The 22,224-nt window shown below is 36.2% G+C and overlaps 1 protein-coding gene across 1 annotated transcript in view; it reads right to left on the bottom strand.

Annotated features, from left to right (window-relative positions):
• NALCN (sodium leak channel, non-selective) overlaps positions 1–22,224 on the bottom strand; it is a 293,862-nt gene that overhangs the window by 153,653 nt on the left and 117,985 nt on the right. Inside the window, exons 11-12 of the mRNA XM_060129171.1 lie at positions 17,490–17,621; positions 2,295–2,462 (exon numbers count right to left, since the gene is read on the bottom strand). Coding sequence (XP_059985154.1) covers positions 2,295–2,462; positions 17,490–17,621 — 300 coding nt within the window. The remainder of the gene's footprint in view (positions 1–2,294; positions 2,463–17,489; positions 17,622–22,224) is intronic.

Below are 22,224 nucleotides of genomic sequence, written 5' to 3' on the forward strand. Positions count from 1 at the left end.
CAGTGGGTTCTCCAGATGTGAATTTGCAAAAATCCTTGTGACATCTAAGTTTCTTGAGAGATTTAGCTTCTAGGCACAAAATAACTGAGACAGTGTTTATCTCATTAGACAAATATAAACTTGGCCATGTATAGAGAGATACAAATGAAAATCACTCTACTATTAACATAAACTATTACAAGTTTTACAGACATTAAAATTGCAAACTTCACTGACCCTGTATTGTGACTGTATCTATAGCTATATGTCTATATATAAAACGATTGGAGCCATGCACACTGATTTTAGATATTTTGTGAAAAACAGAGTAGAAGAAAAAACCTAGTGGTTAGGACTACGTGCTCTCACTGCTGAGGGTCCCAGTTCGATCCCTAGTTGGGGAACTAAAAACCCCATAAGTCACGCAGCCGAAAAGAAAAACAACCCAGAGGTGGTGACTTTTAATCATCTGTAATGATTTGGTTTATTTCTTTCCGGTCATTTTTTCATTTATAGGTATTTTACATACATATATAGAGCTATATATGTTATATATAGCATGGATATGTAGCTATACATGTTATATAATTTTATACTGTTTTGCATTTAAATAGAACAATCATATCTCTAAGTTACTACAAATTCATCATAATTATTTTTATGGCCAAATTTGCATATGAGTTACTAAGCTATTCCTCATATGCTTACCACTTAAACAGTTCCCATTTTTTTCTCTCATAAACAATTCTAGAATGAATATCTTTGTGTGCAAAATTCTGACCTATTTGTAACTTTTCACTGAAAAATTATCTATGAGAAATGATAAGAATTTTAAAGCCCTGAATATATTTTATATGGCACCCTTGCTGTAATAGGCTTTGATGTCTTTCTTAATTTAATAGGTTTGGAAAAAAGATATGTTGTAGTTTTGACTATGAGGCATATTTTCTGTAATTATGTACAATGATTCTCTAATGTAGGTCCTAAATGCTCATGTTGATTTTGTGAATCTAGACAGCAGTGCCCAAGAGCATATAATGACACAAATGTTTGGAAAGCATATTTTGTATCAAGAGTTTCAAACATGTGTATGTCTCTTGCCCCAGGCATCTCACCTATGATAACCAAGGCTGAGGATATAACCCAACCAGTGGCAAGGGATTTCTGTTCAAAGATGTTGACAGTACTGAAAGCTTGAACCATGATACCCTCTGTGAGTTCACTGGGTGCTTGGCTGTGACTACGAGAGGCTCAGCTTTTCATGTGTGTTTGTGGGGTATGTTTTTCATTTTTGCGAATTGTATTTTCACGTCCTTTCTCCCAGGTATCAGGAGTGCTGAGTTTCAGGTCACGATCGGGCACCTGAAGTTAATACTTCTCTGAAAATGATGGCTTTGGTATCATCAATAAGTAAGTTCAGTGAAGTTGGAATGTATTTTCTTTCATCTAAGGAGTTAGAATCTTGTTTCTCTGAATTGTTTCTTTGAAAATTGTACTGCCATTTTATTCTCCAACTATTTTAAAATATCTATGAAGAAAACAATGCAACTTCTGATATTTACATGATAAATTATACAAATGACCAATTCTGAGTCAGAAAAATGACTATACTTGAGATTTTAAAAATTAAGCTATCCCATATACATATATTATATTTTGACCAAGGAGTTAAAAAGAACGCTCAGCATATTGCTATTATTCAACAATTACAAAGAGCGTAAGTAATAATTACTTTTGTTTACTGAATAATTATAAAGTAATGTGATTGAATATATCACATTTGAAAAAATAGATATCCAGTTATTATAAAAAAAGTAAAAAATTATAGGTATTGTTATTTAATCATCACAAAGAAACTAATAGGAATTCATAAATAATGAAGTATGACTAATTACAATCTGTAAAGGTAAGTTTTATTTCTTATTATTTCAACTGTAAGTTAGTGTTGAGCAAACATATTTAGACTTATTGAGAAGGGAGAACTACACTTGGAATTAAATTCATATTTCCTGCTCTTTAAAGTGTGTGTCAACATCTGATGTAGTTTAAAATTTTACATGTATGCACAGATGCATAATATCCATGTACATATAAAATACGTACCTCTACACACTGTGTTGATCTATGAACTGTACGTAAAACATCTCCATTTATTACTCTGAATTTTCAGAGTTTTTAAAACAATGAAATGAATGCACTATTTTTGGTATTTAAAATGTCACAGGGCCTATCTGAAGTTTGTATTTACTACAGTTGTTGGTATTTTCCCTGGAAAGAAAATAATTCTAAAGATAAATAGGCATTATTTGTATTACCTGAAAGTATGTGAATTGAGAATGATAAAGATCTGGATATACATGAAGAGTGGTTCCAATTACGAGCAGCAGCTCGAATTTGTGGAGAGATGAGCTAATATATCCAGTAAATCCCAAACACCATATCTTCAGAAGTGCTTCCAAATCAAAAAGTACCGTAAAAGCCACCTAGAGGAACAAAGGGACAGTGAAATTGTAATGTAAAACTATAATTTATTTCAAAATATTTCATATGGTTGTTAGTGCATGAATTTTAGCCACTATCATATAAAATGAGGAGCCATATCATATAAAAATCTAGAACAATATTGTTAAAAATACGGTTTTGAAACACACCAACTAGAACCTCACAGACCAAATATATCTTAAGCAATCAGAGAAAAATACGTTAAAATATTAAATGTTTGTGAGTGGTATTATTTCCTCACTATTCATCATTTGATATTAATTAAAAGTCATAGCCATTTATAGAATTACAGTACTATATACAGAAAGGCTGCATTTTTCTATAATTTTTATTTTCTAAAAAAAGTTTCTACAATGCACATGATATAGTATAATTACACTTACATATTACTAAGTGTAATTAAACTACAATTTAAAAATTTATATATCATTTATATCTTGGGCCACATAAACAGCAGAGAATTTTGGATTTTATTGGGTTGGCCAAAAAGTTCGTTCGTGTTTTTCCATCACATCTTAGGGAAAAACCCAAATGAACTTTTTGGCCAGCGCAATATAACAAGGAGTTTATGTGTGTGTGCATATGCACACATAAATTAATATGTCTACATTATTAATTTTATAAATTAACAATCGACATTACTGTGTTAATAAATTCGTTCCATCTCTTAATCTATCACATTAATTCTAGGAATTTGCTATTGCAAATAACAATATTATAAAGTACATATACAAACATAGCATAGTATTTTTCGTTTGCTTGTCCTATGGATAAAAGCACTCAATTTATAAAGAAGTTTACAACTGGAATTAAAATGGCAATATAATATTAACTTTAAAAAAATTTTATTGGATAGTTGATTTACAATATTGTGTTAGTTTCAGGTGTACAGCAAAGTGAATCAGTTATACATACATCCACTCTTTTTTAGATTCTTTTCCCTATTCTTTTGAGTAGAGTTCCCTGTGCTATACAGTAGGTCCTTATTAGTAATCTATTTTATATACAGTAGTGTGTACATGTCAGTGACATAAGATTAACTTCTAATTAAAGAGTAGTGTGTACATGTCAGTGACATAAGATTAACTTCTAATTAAAGAGCGCAACTAGTCATAACACATCCCTGTCAGAAGATACCAAATGATTTGTTGGAAGACAGGAATAAAGGATAGCTTGCTTCTCTTTTTCTAGGCCAACATGGAAGGGATTTTCTTCCACACACATTTGGAAAATGTGAGGAAAGTGGAGTTTTAATAACATTTTTAGGACTGGAACATTAAAGGGATTGCAGATGGTTAATTTAGGTGTGAGGAGGAACTTAACATTACTTCTCTAGACCCACCTTGCCTCATAATTTAAATTGACATGTCCCTTTTCAAAAATGTAACAGACACACAGAAAAGAAACTTATGGTTACCAAAGGGGATAGTGAGAGTGGGACAGATAAATTAAGAGTTTGGGAGTAACATATATACACCACTATATATAAAATAGTTAAACAACAAGGACCTACTCTATAGCACAGGGAACTCGACTCAAAATCTTGTAATAGCCTATAACGGAAAAGAATCTGAAAAAGAATACATATATATATATACACACACACACATATATATGTGTATATATATGTATTTGACTGAATCACTTTGTTGTATACCTGAGACTAACACACTGTAAATTAACTATACTTCAATAAAAAAAGTGTAACAGAGTAATACATTTTAACTGTGAAATAATCCTAAATACACAAAGTATTAATAAAATTCCTGCCCACCTTTCCCAGGTGATTCATGGTAACCATGTTTTATATTCCCTCCTCATCCAAACATACATAATCACACAATGGGCTTACATTTTATGTCATTCTTCAGCTTCTCACTAACAATCATGGACGTGCCTTCAGGTTAAGAGATATAAGTTCTACTTATTCTTTTTATCAGCTGCATAATTTTGCATGGTATTCAATGTTTATTTAATTCAACATTTTCTCTACTGATTCATTAAAGGGCGGTACTTCTTGGATAAGGAATCATCAGGAAAAATGGTTAAGCGTTTTGCTACTTCAAAAACAGACTGTACTGACCATCCTTATGCAATATCAGTTTTTATTGGGCTTCCCTATCAATAAGTAGAATCTCCAACCTGGCACCTCTGGGGCAAAGGACATGTTTGCCCACTTTAAATTTTAGAAAGCATTAAGAGATTACTTTCAAAATGTTACGTTGTCATTTGCCTTTCAGCAAGGTAGGAAAGTGTTTCTTTTCCTAAATCTGTACCATCACCTGATGTAATCAAACTTAATAAAACTTTTGCTTAGTTGTCCAGATATGTATTGATGACTTAGATTATTTTTTTAAAACAAGTTTCTGTTCATAACCTTGCCAATTTTCTATGGTGGTGTTGTTTCTTTCTTATCAGTTTTTGGAGTTGTTGATGTTAAGGACATTCATCTTTGTCTGCTATATAAACTGAAATATTTTTTCCCTAGTCAATAGTTAGATTTTTAACTCTAGTGGAATTAGTTCTATAAGCACTTTAATTTTTATATGGTCACATGTGTCCATCTTTATAACTTTTTTCTTTACCTTGTACATGCCTTAGAAGGATTAATAGATAGTCTTCATATCTAGAAACACACTATGTTTTTCTATTTATTTGGCCCATATTCTTTAATAAAATTTTCCCCATAAAGATATATTATTGTTTGATTTTGAAATTTATTTCTATTCATTTAATATTCCAGTCACTAATGAAAATGAATTTTTTTTACCTTTTTTATTTTTTTTAACCATTTCTACCTAGTTATTTCCAGTGGAAAGAAAAGCTACTGATTTATTTATACTGATTTTTCTCAACTTGCCTTACTAAATTCTTCTATTAATTCTAAAATTTTAAAAATCTCTTGGGCTTTAAAAACATATATATATATTTCATGTGCCAATGAAGATACGATGTTTTTCAAGATTTATTTTGGAGTTAATTGTATTAATTCATTAGCTATAATGGTATAGCCAAATAGTAATATATACTAAGTAATGTGGTGGTAATAACAGGAGTCCATAATATGCCCCTTATTTTCAATGAAAGTTTCTCAGTATTCATATATAATGGTTGCACTGAGCTTAGGGTAATAATTTCTACCATGTTTAAGTACTTTCTTTCTCTTTTATTTTACTTAGAGGGCTTTAGCCTTTAATTCATTGAGGCAATGAAATATATCACAGGAGTCCTTGATTTGTATATTCCTAGAATAAACCCTAGATGCTTATGCTGATTTTATTGGATAATATTTTGTTTATAATTTTTGCAGCTACTGTCATAAATACAATTGGTCTGTAATGTTACTTATACTATAATTATAAGGTTTGGGTTAAGCCTATGGTAGCCTTATCAAACTTATTACGGAGTTTCCCATCTTTTGTACAATCTGTAATTTCTTAAATAAAATAAGAGTTATCTCATCTTTGAAAGTAGATAAAAATCCAGCAGAAAAACCACATGGGCCCAATCTTTTTTGTAACGGTAGATCAAAGCTTTCCAATGTTCTTCTGATCAGCTTTCTCACCTCGTCCATCAACTTGGTAGTTTGTACTTTGCCAGGAAATCATTAATTTCCTCTAGATTCTCAAGACCTGTGTTTAGAGTACTTTTTTTTTTTCAGAAAGAACTGGTTCAGCAGAGGGCATGAGATATCTTACAAATTTGCTGCCCCTTTAAATCAACTTCTTGGCTGACATTTCTCAGACCTGAAACTAATGTGATTTTGAACTCCAATCCCACACAGGCAGGCTTGTGCTGACACATTTTCACAAAGCGTACTCTTTCCCTACTCTTTTGGAGTCAAGGTCAAGACTTAAGTTTTCCCCACTGTTTCCTTCTGAGGGATGGCCATTTTCCTTCTCTCACTGAGGTACAGACCTCATGTGTCCTGATGTTACATGGGGGTGTCTCTGTTTTGACGCTTCACCTTGAACAGCCCCTCTGTCTGTCCAGGATACAGCTCCTAAAATGGCAAGTCCTAGGTGACAAGCATATGCAAATACCCTCAGGGCAGCCACTGGCCTTAGAGCCCACTAGCTGTTCTTCATTCACATCAACACAATTTTTGGCCTTGAGAATATTCCTTAATTTTTTTTGCATGGTCTGCTAAGCATTTAAAATGTTTTAATATTTTAGATGTCACTTTTAGTTTTTTCATAGATGATTTTCAGCCCCTTTCTGGGGCCACTTTGTATGCGTCTCCTAGAATCAAGATACTATTTGATTTTGTGTTTAAACATAATCATATTTTCTATGATTTTTTAAAAATCTTGGACCTTCTCTGCCCCAACCTTTAATCAGCCATTTCTCCTTTAAAGGCATATTTTCTATGATTTTTGATAGGAAAATTCAACCCTCTCACATATAGCGTGCCAAAGTTATACCTGGTCTTATGTTTCTAGTTTATTGTATATGTCATTGATATTCATCTTTTAACCTTTTCTTGTCTTTTCTGGCTTGGTCAAATTGTTGTTAATGTCTTTTCTCCCCCTTGTTTATTTGGACTCTGCTTTTCTAATCTCCCAGTTTAATTCCCAACTGTCCTACATCAACCTATACTTTTTTATTATTGCATCCAAATTGAATAATTGTAAACTCCTCTCCCGCACAAATGTACTTGCTCACTCTTCCCTCATACCCCTGCCAACCTACAAACTTCATAGTATCCTTCTCTCACCCACACTCCCAGTGATATCACCCCTCTTCCTAAATTCTGCTTTTTCTGAGATCAACCATCAATTTTTTTTTTTTTTTTTTGGCCGTGCCGCACAGCATACAGGATCTTAGTTCAGTGACCAGGGATTGAACCCGTGCCCCCTGCAGTGGAATCGCAGAGTCTTAACCATTGGACAGCCAGGGAAGTCCCAATTCTAGTTTTTTGAATTGTAATTATTTCTTTTTTTTTCAAGGACCCTTACTTGACATTTTAATTACCATCTTCCATTTAGATTCAACACCCACTACTTTTATTTCCTTTTCATCTTATCTATCTAGTCCTCTGGACTGTGAAGAATTTGTCTTAGGCTTAGGATACTTTGGGGTAGTTTCCTCAAATAAACATCCAGGGTTGTATACTGGCTCAATCCTTTTCTATCAAAAGTGCATTTTTAACACTGACATGAATATTTTGGCTGCATACAGTCTTGAGTTGCAGTTCTCTTCTCTCAGTGGTCAATATATATGTTGGTTCACTGCCTTTACTTTCCAATACTAAGGATGAGTCATCCAAAGCACAATATATTTATCTTGATTTTGCAGGTTATTTAAGCCCATTCGGAGGTTTAAAAAAGTTTTTTCTTTATGCTTGCAACCAAGGAAGGTCACCAGGATATGCCTAGGAATGTACCTTTTTTTCATTTATCCTGAGACTTAGTGAGCTCTTTCAATCTACAGATTTATGCTTTACCTCAGTTTAGGAAAATTTTCTTCTCTCATTTATTATTACTCTTCTTTCTGTTCCCTTTGTCCTTCAGGGGCTCCTATTATTCACATCCAAGTGGCGAGTCTCTTGCTTTTTCCCTCATGTTTTCCACCGTTTTTTAATTTTTTCCACTTGCTCTCCTATATTAATAATTAGCTCTCATCAATGACCATGCCCTTTTCAGCTCACTTTTTGAAAATGTTAGTCAAAGTTCAGAAGGTTTGTTTTTTGTCCTAATTATCTACCTTTGAGACACTGGGGGGAAAAAACCCTACTCTCTCTCCCGTCAGTTCTACTCTACTGGGAAACTCCTGTACTAGATGTTCATCTTGGATTTCCCAGTTCCATCCTCAGTTTCTGAATCCCTTTGTGTAAGAATATTTTTCTTTGCTTGCTCATGGCTATATGCTTTTTGTTTGTCTGTCTTTAACGGTCTCTTGAGTCAGACAGAGAAAGACAAATATACAATACCACTTATACGTGGAATCTAAAAAAAGGCTACAAACGAACTAATCTATAAAATCGAAACAGAGTTACAGATGTAGAAAATAAACTTATGGTTACCGGGGGGTAAGGAGGGGTAGAGGGATAAACTGGAACATGGGACTGACACATACACAGTACTATATATAAAATAGGTAACTAATAGGGACCTACTGTATAGCACAGGGAACTCTACTCAATACTCTGTAATGGCCTATGTGGGAAAAGAATCTAAAAAAGAGTGGATATATGTATATGCATAACTGATTCACTTTGCTGTACAGCAGAAACTAACACAACATTGTAAATCAACTATACCCCAATAAAAATTTTTTTTAAAAATGCTCTCTTGAGCGGTGGTAAACAAGGGATGGTATGAGGCATCATGTTTTTTGTGGTAAAAGACCTAAAACCCCGCAGCCGCTTTGCTGGGTAGCAGGAGGAAGCCGCTTCGTGTCAGGATTCTTCCCAGGCTGGTGGAATCCATTCCTAACTTCCCTCCTGGGAGAAATTCAGCTTCTGGGGAGATTCCCTTCCTGGATCACTGAGATCAACAGGATTCTGTTAGACCTCCCGGGACCACAAGGAACCAGTGGGCAGATGCAACTCCTTTGCAGGGTCAGCCTGAGGCGACCAGAGGACCCAGATCCCTGCAAGTCATAACAAGAGGCAATTCCTCTCTAGCCCTGACTTCTCACTCCAGGGCCCGCAGCACGATGAGGAAGTCCAGCACCTGTCCCCTCCCCCAGGCATCCTGGCAGAGTTCAGGAAAAGCTGAAACTCAGATGCATCCGTCCTGAAGGTTCCCCTGCAGCCTGGCCTGGCTGCTGTATCAGCAGAGGGAGCACTGGCCACTGCCCACGTCTCCACTTCTCCCTCACCTGTATTTTTAGACTTTCACTCCAAAGGAAGGAATGTAATCCATATCAAAGTAGGCTTTTTTTTTTTTTAAAGCAGGGAACTACCAATAAATGCCTGAAATATATCCAAATAGATTGTCTAATTACATATAAATACAATTAATCACTTTACTAACTTTGCATTTGCTATCAAAAGACAGATGGAATGACCTGTTTAAATGATCATAATTTATAATGAAATAGGCAGCTGGATCCATCTGCATTATTATTTGCCTGGTGGGAAAACTTATATGCTTTTCAAAGACACTAAAAGGCACTAAAAGTGATTTAGCAAACTATTATGTGATTATGTATAAATACCCATATTCCCACTGATTTTCCTACTAGAATTCCTGATTCCAATTCTCCTGGGAGCAAATACCTTTTTTTCTAACATAGTTTGTTAATTGTTAACAAGCTAATGTTCCCATTCTCTGAAAACCAGTATCAATCCCAAAGTGCTGAAATTTCATGGAAAAATATTATGCATAAAAATATGTCTAACTTACTTGTAATTATGGGTTATTCTGGAGTGGGGGAGAACTATGTCAGGAATTACAAAAAGGATTTAGGAAAATTAAGTTGTCAGTTATTTTAGTGTAGGTTAGAGGGTTTAGCAAAGGATTTCAATTCAGCAGAAGACAACAGTTGGGAAGAATCAGGGTAGAAGCAGTGAGGTTTTTTTAGTAACCTCTTTTCAATGGGTGACTCCAGCCTGCCTCAAGGAACTCAACCTTGACAGTTGCTGGACAGGGTGGAACTTGCAACCGTCATGCTGTTGGCCGTATAAAAAGGAGGCTAGCAGGCTGTCTGCAGAACCCAGTTACCTGGAAGGGTTCCCCAGAAGCATCACCTAAGAATGTGTCCAATCTAGAGGTTATCTTCAAATCCTTTTTTTTTTTAAATTTTTATTGGAGTAGAGTTGATTTACATTGTTGTGTTAGTTTCTGCTGTATGACAAAGTGAATCTGCTATACATAGACATATATCCACTCTTTTTCCGATTCTTTTCCCATATAGGTCATTACAGAGTATTGAGTAGAGTTCCCTGTGCTATACAGTAGGTCCTTATTAGTTACCCATTTTATATATAGTAGTGTGTATATATCAATCCCAATCTTCCAATTTATCCCTCCCCCGCCTCCCCCTTGGCAACCATAAGTTTGTTTTCTATATCTGTGACTCTATTTCTATTTTGTAAGTAAGTTCATTTGTACCACTTTTTTAGATTCCACATATAAGTGATGTCATATATTTCTCTTTCTCTGTCTGACTTATTTCACTCAGTATGACAATCTCTAGGTCCTCTGCAAATCCTTAGCAGTCAGCAGTGTAGCCTCGTCATTCCTAGCCTGGGAGCACCCATGACCTTGGCCCCTAACTCTTCAGTCCCCACATCGAAAAGGTCACAGTGGGACCTTCCCTCTGCCTCGAGCCCTCAGAGTATATTACACCATCGGTGGGTGCTTAAAGTTGAAACTTGTCTTTTTAAGAGTGAAGGCAAGATTTGTAAGAGGATAATAAACTTTTCATAAAGATTTTTGTCACATTACTTGAAAAAAATTGAAAACAATACATGAAAAAAACAAAATATTTCTTTCTTCTTACAATTTTCCTAAGTCAGTGTTTTGCAATCTTTTTTTTTTTTTTAACCACCTCCCCGGCCAAGGAGTCTTTTTAGATATTTAGTTTCTAATCACTACACCATATGGAATTTTATTAGCACAGTTATGTTATAAATATAAACATATTAATCTCTTCTTTATATATGGCAAGAATAAGATTTTTTTGCCTCCCCAAGAATAATTTTTAACCCCTTAGAGGTGTTTTCACCTCCTGTTGAGAATTCATGCTGTACAGATAAGTCAGGTTTGATGTCACGACAGCAAAGTTTAACTAATATTTTCAGGAATGCAGGTTGTATGAGTTCTTTAAACACATTTTATTATTTTCCAAATTTTCATCTTATAATAATACATATGTCATTTCTACTATAACAAGCCCTCTTGTCCTCAAGGAAATTATCAACAAGGAAATGCAGATTTAATTAAAATTAAATAAATTAAGTTAAATTAATAAATTTAAAGGAGTTACTGTCCTAAGAAACATTATTATATCTGTTCTTAGGATAAAAGCACACAACTTGTGAAAAGATTTTTTTTTTTTTTAGAATGAAAATTGCAAGAAATTAGTTTAAAATGCTTGTTTTCCAAAAGAACTTGTAATTGGATTTGTGAGGCTAGCAGGTAAGACAACAAGAGATTGCCAAATTTCTGAAGCTCAGGAGAAGAATAACTGAACAGAAAATGACATGCTTAATATAAATGGAACAATGGAAATTGTTCTGCCCTTTTAATTCAATGAATAATGTATGAACATTTATAGGTGACAAATTATAAATGAGCTGATTGTACTATGCAGGTCTGAGAAGATAAAATAGTAGAGATACTGCCCATATGTGCAAAGATATTTGAAATATATTATCCAAGATTTGTGTTGCAGACTCTATTTCATAATTTCAGAGAAACATAATGGATATTCATGAGAAAATAAATGCATATTTATCACAGAAGATAACAGGACAAATGCAATTCAGGCAACACTATTCTCCTAAATGAAATTCAGGTTAAATAACACCCAAATAAATGATGACCTGCATCATTCCAGAGGTGTCTGTAAATCACCTACTCTTAGTCTATAGTGTAACTTCAATATTCTAGACAGTTAAAGAGCAAACTTTGGAGATGGATCATTGAATAATCAAGAATGTCATTACTGTGTTATTTTTTCACCCAGCAAGATACTGCCCAAATGCTATAGGAACTCATGAAAAAGCTACAGCCAAAAGATACTTATTTAATTAAAGTTTCCCAGAAGATGAAATTAAACTTAATGACAATATGAAAGACTGCTGGTAGAACAGGATAAGTTACTTTCATAATTCAGTCATTTCTTGTGATTGAGATGAAATACGGTTGTCAGATTTTGTTGGAACTAAAATAAATGGCTCTTTCACTTAATTTCATTTTAACAAATATCATAAAGCCAAATGTCTTCAGAGGAACACAGAAATCACTTTGCTAGAAAAGATAACTTCCTGTAGGATGGCAAAATGATTCTATGCTTATGAAAGCCCTTCTGTTTCAAAACACAGAACAATCATAGAAAAAGAGGAAACCAAAGAGACACCCTGGAGTTTCTAAATGAGGTAAACCTCTCTCTCGACCAGAAATGCAACAGGGATATGCTGTTATAACTTCATTGTTCTCCTCTCTCTCCCACCAATTTATGAGTTTCTTAAAAGAGGAATTTTGCTAAAATTGTGAATCTTCTGTGCATAGGCTGTGCTGATAAACTTCTGTTAAACATACAATCTAGTGGATATACAGATATATTTATATTTTTTATATAATAGGACAGTATTGTTCAAGTTTTATTCTTTATTAAGAAAATGAGACTATACATTGTAAAATATAATTATGTTCATTATAACATGTGATTTTATGTATATTAATGACAATGACTTATCTTAGATCAAAATGAAACTCTTACAAAAGAAAGTAACTATTTACCTCTTTATGTTTATGTAGAGCCTAGAAAACAAATAGTTTTCCCTGTTTCTCAACTAATTCTAAATTTACGTTAGTTGATCCAAAGTAACTAAACAAGTCCCCAGCTTCACAGTAGAAGCTAAGCAGGTTAATTTATGCTTAAAGGATGTTTTTTAGACTGCACGTTGACTCCTATTGGGTAGAGTGGTTTATTTTGGATTTTCAAAATAATTTATTCTGGAATATGTGGGAACTTAAGAAATTACTTCTCTGAAAGCTCATGGCCTCTTGTGATCTATTTTAAAGGTAAACATTTCAAAATATTACATAATGCTATTACCTTAAACACTATGTCATTATAGTCCATAAACTTGAACTGCTGTTACTATAGCCATTTTGAGGATTAAATGAGATAATGAATTCCTTTAAAGCACTTGGCAACATAATGGAACCTCTAAAAAAACGGTAGCTATTATGTTGTTAGTCTTACTATATTTGAATTTAACCCATGGGGATGTTAGTTGGCATGCTCTGTGTTTCTACAGCTTAAACCAAGATCAAGCTCAATGCTTATTTTCATAAATAAAATTTCACTGGGACACAACCCTTCTGAGGCCACATTCACTTTCTGCACAACAGCAGTAGAGTTGAGTAGTTGAAACAGAGGGCACATGGCCTGAAAAGCCTGAAATGTTTACTATCTGGCTCTTCAAGAAAAAGTCTGTTGACTCCTGGCTTAAGCCCAAACCATCTTTACCAATTTTTTTAAAAGAGAGTATTTCATAAAAAATTAAGTGTGATTAAAATGACTTATCCACACTCATTTAAAACAAACCATGTGCAAGTTTCTGATACAAAGAAAAGAGATAATGTGATTTGAATAAAGACCAAACATGCTTTGGGAAACTCAGACACCCCAAATCGATAAATAGATGTGAACAAATTCTGAATGTTTCAGTAGTTCAAGAATAAAGTGATGTCTATACATTTTGTAAGTGAACTAAACCTCTACTACGTTGTTTATGAAAATCAAATTTTCTTTCAGTGGCTTGGGAAGTGGGCAACGATTAACAGAAACACGTGCCAGATTTTACTATACAATCCTCTCTTTCTGATTTTTTTTTAAATAATCTTTTTTTAAAAGAATTTTTGTGTGTGTGGACCATTTTTAAAGTCTTTATTGAGTTTCTTACAGTATTGTTTTTGTTTTATGTTTTGGTTTTTTTGCTGTAAGGCATATGGGACCTTAGCTCCCCGACCAGGGATCAAACTCGCACCCCCTACATTGGAAGGCGAAGTCTTAACCACTGGACAGCCAGCGAAGTCCCTCTTTCTGATTTTTTAAATTAAAAAATAGTACTATATACAAAAAATAACAATGACAAGGATTTTTCAACTACCATTGGACGCTACCTATACACTTAAATAGTATCAATGAACTCTACAATATTAAAATATTTGAAATTTTGTTGGAATTTCTTACAGCGTGATCATAAATCAGCTAACACACATAAACACATTAGGAAACAGATCAATTTTGTTTATGAAAAAATTAGGTAAAATTTACTGGAGGATTCTGTTCTGTTCTTCTGTTCCCAGAATGGCTTATATATTTACTGTATAGGATTGTTTAGTACGACTGAGTATGCACACTGGGCTACAAAGGAAATGTTAATGGAATCTCTAAATATCCAGGGCTCCCTCAGAAGCAAATATAATTTGCTCCTTCCAGTGAGACAGGCATAAGGTCAATCACGTGTAGCCATTTCTGTTTTTATTCTAGGCATTTCTGTCATCAGCCTTTTTGCCTCTGGTTCTAATACTACTGTGTAATTCTTCCACCTCACCTCTCTTCCCTCCTCATTCCACCCAGAGCCTTTAACTAACCTTTGGGTTTCTCGTTCCCTGTTAAACAATTTCTTCTTCACTCTGGATCTCTGAGTACAGAGTCCGCTTCTTCTATCCTTGTCTCTACCGGTCCTGTTCCAAATGCATGACTCCCCCCACTGCCCTGTCCAGAAAAGGATACTCATGCTCCAATGCCCCGTGTGGCCCATGGAGGACAACGTGTGGATGAGGAAGAGATGCCCCACCCATTACTGCTCCACACCCCTTTGAGATGTACTCCGTCAGGTGAAAACCCCCTCTCCCACACTCTCCCCACGCCCTCGATAGAAGGCCCTCTATTGATCTCTATTCATTTCTCTGTCAGTCACTCCCACATGCCACTTATACTCCCTTCCAGAAGAACTGGCCTCACTGCTCAATGATGTGTGTCACTGTGAAGATTTAGCCAACATCATACCCCGATAGTTCCCTGCCATCTTTGCCTTGACTCCATCATTACGTCTGAGACACCCACATCCATAGAACACCCTAGATTTTGTATTTAGTTACCCAGAATTATTCTGAAATATAAATCCTGCACCCCGCTCTCTGATCACAACCTTACCTTCTAGCTCTCTTACTCCATCCCTTTAACTATACCTGTTCTTTGACCATTGGAGACCCTTGATCCTTCATTTTTACTCTTTCATTCTCCTCTTATTTTCCCTCTTTTCATATCCAACCTAGACCACAGGGTCATCATTTCAACTCCTTTGCCAACCACCCATGTTCCCTGATCCCTTGTCTCTCAGCTCCACTAGACTGAAAAAGCTCTAGAGTTGGATCAATCCGAATGTTGCCTTTCTCCCTTTTATGAAAGGCCGAAAAAAGTCCCAGGCCTGTCTCAATTGGCATCACTATAAATTTGTAGTCTCAATCTTCAGTGCTGCATTCGATGTATCAGTCATTAGCTTTTTGCATTCTCCACATGACCCGTGTCCTATCTCTCTTCTCCACAAGCTTCCCACTTCACCGTCTCATCATCAGGCTGGATGAGACCTTGCTTCCTACTTCACAGGACAGACAGAAATTACTTGATTGGGATTCCTTCAAGTCCCATCCCTGTGTTAGAAATTCACCTGCAAGGATGACTCTTGGTCCATGTTCCCCTCTGCTTTCAATGACAAGCCATGCTTTCTGTGCTGGATTTGCAGCAAAATTATACCCATTTTTCAGGTGTTGGGCTGGACATAATTTCTTCATGAGCCTCTGTCATTTGTTCTCCACAGCATAAAAAGTTGTTATTGTTCACTGTCTATATTTTTGCTAAACTGTAAGCTCCATATACGACACAGCTATCAGGCAGTGTCACATCACAGAGACTCTACTACAGTGAAAGTCTAATACTAATGATATTTTCTTACAGGAAACAAACCTCCACAAGAGGGGAATTCATAAGTGACTCCTTTAAAGGTTCTTGACACCCACATAGATGTTTATATTCAATAGCTGTATACTATCAATTCTTTTTCTGAAAAGTTGATGTGTTGGTGGACTGACTTTTTATTAACCAAATTCATTTTTAAATGCACTGGGAGAATTCTGCATATATAAGGAACTCAACTATAAGGCAAATTGATTTTGTACATGAAAAGTGGTTTTGTAATAAAAATAATCACATTGCGGGCTTCCCTGGTGGCGCAGTGGTTGAGAATCTGCCTGCCAATGCAGGGGACACGGGTTCGAGCCCTGGTCTGGGAAGATCCCACATACCGCGGAGCAACTAGGCCCGTGAGCCACAACTACTGAGCCTGCGTGTCTGGAGCCTGTGCTCTGCAACAAGAGAGGCCGCGATAGTGAGAGGCCCGCGCACCACGACGAAGAGTGGCCCCCGCTTGCCGCAACTAGAGAAAGCCCTTGCACAGAAACGAAGACCCAACACAGCCAAAAATAAATAAACAAATATTAAAAAAAAAAATCACATTGCGATGTTTCTGCTTTTTAAGCTGTCTTTTTCATATATTGGATTTCTTGAAGGGTAGCACAGCTGGATATGCATTCCTCACTTATATGATGAATGGGTTTTGAAAGAGCTGTCTGTCAATTTTTACATAAGTACGTAACCACTGAATTCTAAGATATATTTTAGAAATAATTTTTTACAATGAAAAAAAGTAGTGGTCTCTGGAAATCATTAAAAAATATTTAAGAATCAAATATTAACAAAGTTACCCCAGCAGTAAGAAGTCTATTACAAAACTCTGGTATGGGATGCGGAGTGCTGGATGATGCTAATTTAATCACTAAACCTACCTGTTCCTGACTGGACATCTTTAGTGCAGGTTGCAACACTTCAGATTTTTAGAACAGAAATCCTTCAGTTTCTCCCCAGCCCCCTCCCTGGTACTGTTGAGCTGACTTGCTCATTTATAATATTCTGAATCTGTGCTTTGCTTACACTTAGGAGAAAACAGACTAACACAACATGACAAAGGAGAGAAAATGAGAGGTTGATAGGAAAACAGCAAGATGACCAGAGTAACCGTAGGGCAAGGTTACCGTGGCAATGTGACACACTGTGGGAAAGATCACTCAGGCCCAGGGCGACAGGAAACAAATCAGGCAACACGGTGACCAAGGGAAACACCTCTGAAGCAGACAATGAATCAGCTTTGGTCAGAGTCAAGTAATTAACAAACTGCAATTTTCACATTGAAAAAAGGTGCTATGACTAGCCGAGGTTTTCGTCTACCTTGAAGAGTGATCTGCACCCCGTGAGCTGCTTACCTCTGCAAGATAGAACTCGTCGTATTGCCTTCTGAAGGTTTCTCCTTTGTGATAGTTGCTGGCAGCCACTATCACGTCCACAGTCACCATGCTCAGGATGAACATGTGGAAGACGGATGACCGCATCATTTGCTGAGGAGGCAAAACAGATGGACTCTTAACAAAGAAACAAACCCGTGATTCAACAGAACTATGTGCTTAGGCCTTGGTCTGCAACATCTTTGTGATATGCTGCTGTGCAGAACAGTCTTTTTAAAAAAAAATTTATTTTATTGAAGTATAGTTGATTTACAATGTTGTGTTAATTTCTGCTGTACAGCAAACTGATTCAGTTATACAAACATACATTGACACATTCCTTTTCAGATTCTTTTCCATTATGGCTTATCACAGGATATTGAATATAGTTCCCTGTGCTCTACAGTAGGGCCCGTTGTTTATCCATTCTATATAATAGTTTGCATCTACTAATCCCAAACTACCAATCCTTCCCTCCCCCACTCCCCTGCCCCTTGGCAACCACATGTCCAGAACAGTCCTTCTAAGATAACTTGATGAATGTCACTAAATAGTGAGCAAAGGAATCATTTTTCTGCAGGCAGCTAAAAAATAACTGGGGAGAGAGTTTCAGAGACTTTCGGTTAAAAGTTGAAAATACATTTCATTGAACTTGTATACAGCCTGTATCTTAATTTTCACTGATTAGTTAGGAAGCTTTTATCCTTACTACTGACTCTATGCAGAAATTATTTTTGGAAAGCTGATACCACATAACAAGTATTGCTTTATTCTGTTAAGAGAAAGAGCTACTGCTGAGGAAAGCATTTTAGAGATAATCATAAAAGCAGAAAAGTGGGAGAAACCTAAGATCTATTTATTTTTAAATTTATTGCCTCTATAAATTATTTATTTCTTTAAATTACTATTTTTAATAATTTACTCTCTATGTTTTAAACCACTTTATTGAGGTACGGTTGACTTTAAAAAAGTGGTACATATTGAATGTATACAACTCAATGAGCTTGGGGGTAAAAATATACCCATGAAAGCATCACCATCATCAAGGCCATATACATATCCGTCACCTCCCAAAGCTTCCTTTCAACTCCATTATTATTAGTAGTAGTGGTAAGAACACAACGGTAAGATCTATCCTCTTAGCAAATTTTAAATATATTTAAATATTGGAACTTTGTACCCTTTGCATAAATATGTTATTGAAAATTATACTACAACTAATAATAGCTAATGTCTATATTTATAATTATTATGTGCCTGGAGCTGTTGTAGGTGCTTTACATAAATTAACTCATTTAATGTCATAACGGCCCTAGGAAGTTACTCTAACTTTATAGAGAAGGAAACTGAGGCTCAGAGAAGTTAAATAACTTCCTGTCTCACATACACGTGTTGAAGATGGAACCACAATTTGGACCCAAGTCTGGTCCAAGTCTGCTGCCTACACTGAGGTGAAATAATTAGGCATTCCAAAAAAATGACTATTATTATAATAACTACCATGTATTGAATACTATAAGTATGTTATTTATTTCATTTCTTTTCATCTCCACCATATAAACAGTGGGATATATTACTCACTTCTTCCAGTGAGTTCAGAAAGATTAAGTCATTTGTCCAAGGTCACACAGCAAGTATACAGCAGAGCCAGGCTCCGTACCCATGTCTGTTTAAGTCCATTCTGGTAGCCCCTGCCCACTGTGGGGTAGGAAGTATATAAAAGGACAGAGTAGAAGCTGAAGGCCCTGGGCAGAAGAAGGAGGAGAGAGTGGCTGACCACATAACAAACCACTGAATCACATCCCTTGGCACCAACTGCCCAGGGACTGGTGCCACCATGTAGCAGGGTCTCGCCTGTTCTTAGTACTTACAGACACATAAGGACACCATTTGATCTCGACCTGAGACTCCTTCAGTCTTTGCAACTGAAAGAACATAACTAAAGCAGAACCTAAGAACAGAAAAAGAGGCAAAGGATGCCTCTGAGCCCACCACTGGCTCTCTGCATCCACATATGCACATTCATATGGCTTCATGACCCTGCAGTCAGCAACAGCACGGGCTCTGAGCCAAAGTGCGTGGAGCTGAAACTCTACCACATACGAACTCTGGCCCTGAGCAAGATACTTAAACCTCTCTGTGCCTCAGTTTTCCCATCAGTAAAATGGAGACAAAACTGGCTACTCTAAAAGTTGTTATCATAAACAAGTAAATATCTGTAAGCTCTTACATCAGCACTTGCATATTATAAATGTTCTATTAAGATTTGCAGTAAAAAAAATGCAGTTCTGTGAATGAGGTATTTTTCTGTTCAGGAATGAGAAATAAATTGTACTAGGTCAAAGAATTAATTATGTTGTATATTTGAGTCCAGAGCCAAGTGAGATAAATAAAGGTAATAAAGTCTAATGATGTGAGAGATGTCAGAGCCATTGGAAAAGCAGATATCTAGTAAGGTTCTGTGTCACCATGGCTACTGATGCATTCTTACATCCATTTATTTGCCCTTGACTTTATTTTATAGGTAATACAAAATCAAGTTCCAGAACTGTCAATCAACATATTTAAATGCACATCAATTTGCTTGCAGGAACTACTGACCTTCATAAAGTAGATAAGCAAATCAGTGGCCAAGTTTCTATCCTCATTAGAATTTTTATTTAGTCTTTCTTGCATTGTGAGAGTTAAATTCCACAACTATTATTCCTTTTCTATACTCTTTTCAATATAATGTTCTATTAAAAACATTTCAACTGATTTCCACTTCATCTGCATGACAGAAAAGCCACAACTTTCTATTTTCCTTAGCTGTGGATTTATGTCTTAAGTAAACTGTTATTACTGAAAGGTCCAAACAAAGCTTTTAGCCATGGCTGTCAAAAAACTTTTAAATTGGTTTTGTAACTGTCACAGCTTCACTTTGGTGCTGTCATTATAATTAGATTATTTTTTGTCTGAATGTCTACGTATCCCTGTTGGTACAGAGTCATTAAAGTAATCACTTACAATGGATTTTGATATGCTATAATCACCATTGCTCGGCTGACTTTCTCCGAAGTAATAACTTTCAAATATTAAATAAGAATTAAGGTAATCAGTATGTGCAGTAGCCAAATTTAAATAATAAAACCAGTAACTTTAGCTTTAAAGATAGAGCTACCTACATAGACCACTTCAACTCAATCCAATGCAACCAACGTTTGAACTTGGCTACAGGCTTCCTTAGTGCAGAACGGCTGGCAACATTACACTTAGAGTCACGCTTACATCCATAGGACAGTCCAAATTTATACCCCGCGATTTTTCATTTTGTTATAAAAATTAATGTAAAGGAAAATGTTAAAGTTGTAAGTGCCACAAAATATTATATAACTTGAGATTTTCACAATTGTATGATTTAATATGGATGTAGGCTATATAAACTTACACATACATATATGTATGTATATATGTATGTGTGTATATATATTTATATGTGTATACATATCTATATATTTATAGATATACTTAATATAAAACTCTTCAGATCCTGCCTACACATTAGCTTCTTAAAAATTCCCTTCAATTGCAATGTCTTTTTTTTTTTTTTTTTTGCGTATGCGGCTCTCTCACTGTTGTGGCCTCTCCCGTTGCGGAGCACAGGCTCCGGACACGCAGGCTCAGCGGCCACGGCTCAAGGGCATAGCCGCACCGCGGCATGTGGGATCTTTCCGGACTGGGGCACGAACCCGTGTCCGCTGCATCGTCAGGCGGACTCTCAACCACTGTGCCACCAGAGAAGCCCTGCAATGTCATTTTGATTTATATTTTTAAACCATCAGAAAAATTTTGCACATGTTTTGAGTTTGGCTTTGATCCAAGACCTACTGATTTCTGTATGTGACAGTTGGAATTATCAAAATATGAAGAAGAGACTATAGCAGAATCATCCCCAAGGCAGCAATGTCAGGAATGCTCAGAAGCCTTGTTACACAAAGTGTGGTCCCTGGACCAGCAGCTTCCTGGGAGTGTGTTAGAAATGCAGAGACCTACTGAATCAGAATCTGCATCTTTAGCTGTGATTAATGTGGATAGTAAAGTTTGAGAAGCTCTGTTGTAGAGGAAACTCCTAAGTAGCAGGTTAAACTGGGTGACCTATAAAATGTTTTACGCATTCACAATTTTATGATTCTAAAAGCTTGTAATCACTGACTAAAACATATAACAAATACTGGCTGGCATATTATGTCTCTATATTAAGAAACATCATCACAAAAATGGACGCCCACCTCCCCGTGCCTCAACTCCAAGATCAAAAATCAATTAAACCGGGGAGCTTCCGGGAAGATGGCGGAAAAGTAAGACGCGGAGATCACCTTCCTCCCCACAGATACACCAGAAATACAACTACACGTGGAACAACTCCTAGAAAACACCTACTGAATGCTGGCAGAAGACCTCAGACCTCCCAAAAGGCAAGCAACCCCCCACGTACCTGGGTAGGGCAAAAGAAAAAAGAATAAACAGAGACAAAGGATAGGGACGGTACCTGCACCAGTGGGAGGGAGCCGTGAAGGAGGAAAGATTTCCACACACTAGGAAGCCCCTTCACGGGCGGAGACTGCGGGTGGCGGAGCGGGGGAGCTTCGGAGCCGCGGAGGAGAGCACAGCAACAGGGGTGCGGAGGACAAAGCGGAGAGATTCCCGCACATAGGATCGGTGCCGACCAGCACTCACC

This window comes from Lagenorhynchus albirostris, chromosome 18 (assembly GCF_949774975.1).
Source record: "Lagenorhynchus albirostris chromosome 18, mLagAlb1.1, whole genome shotgun sequence".
Taxonomy (NCBI): domain Eukaryota; kingdom Metazoa; phylum Chordata; class Mammalia; order Artiodactyla; family Delphinidae; genus Lagenorhynchus; species Lagenorhynchus albirostris.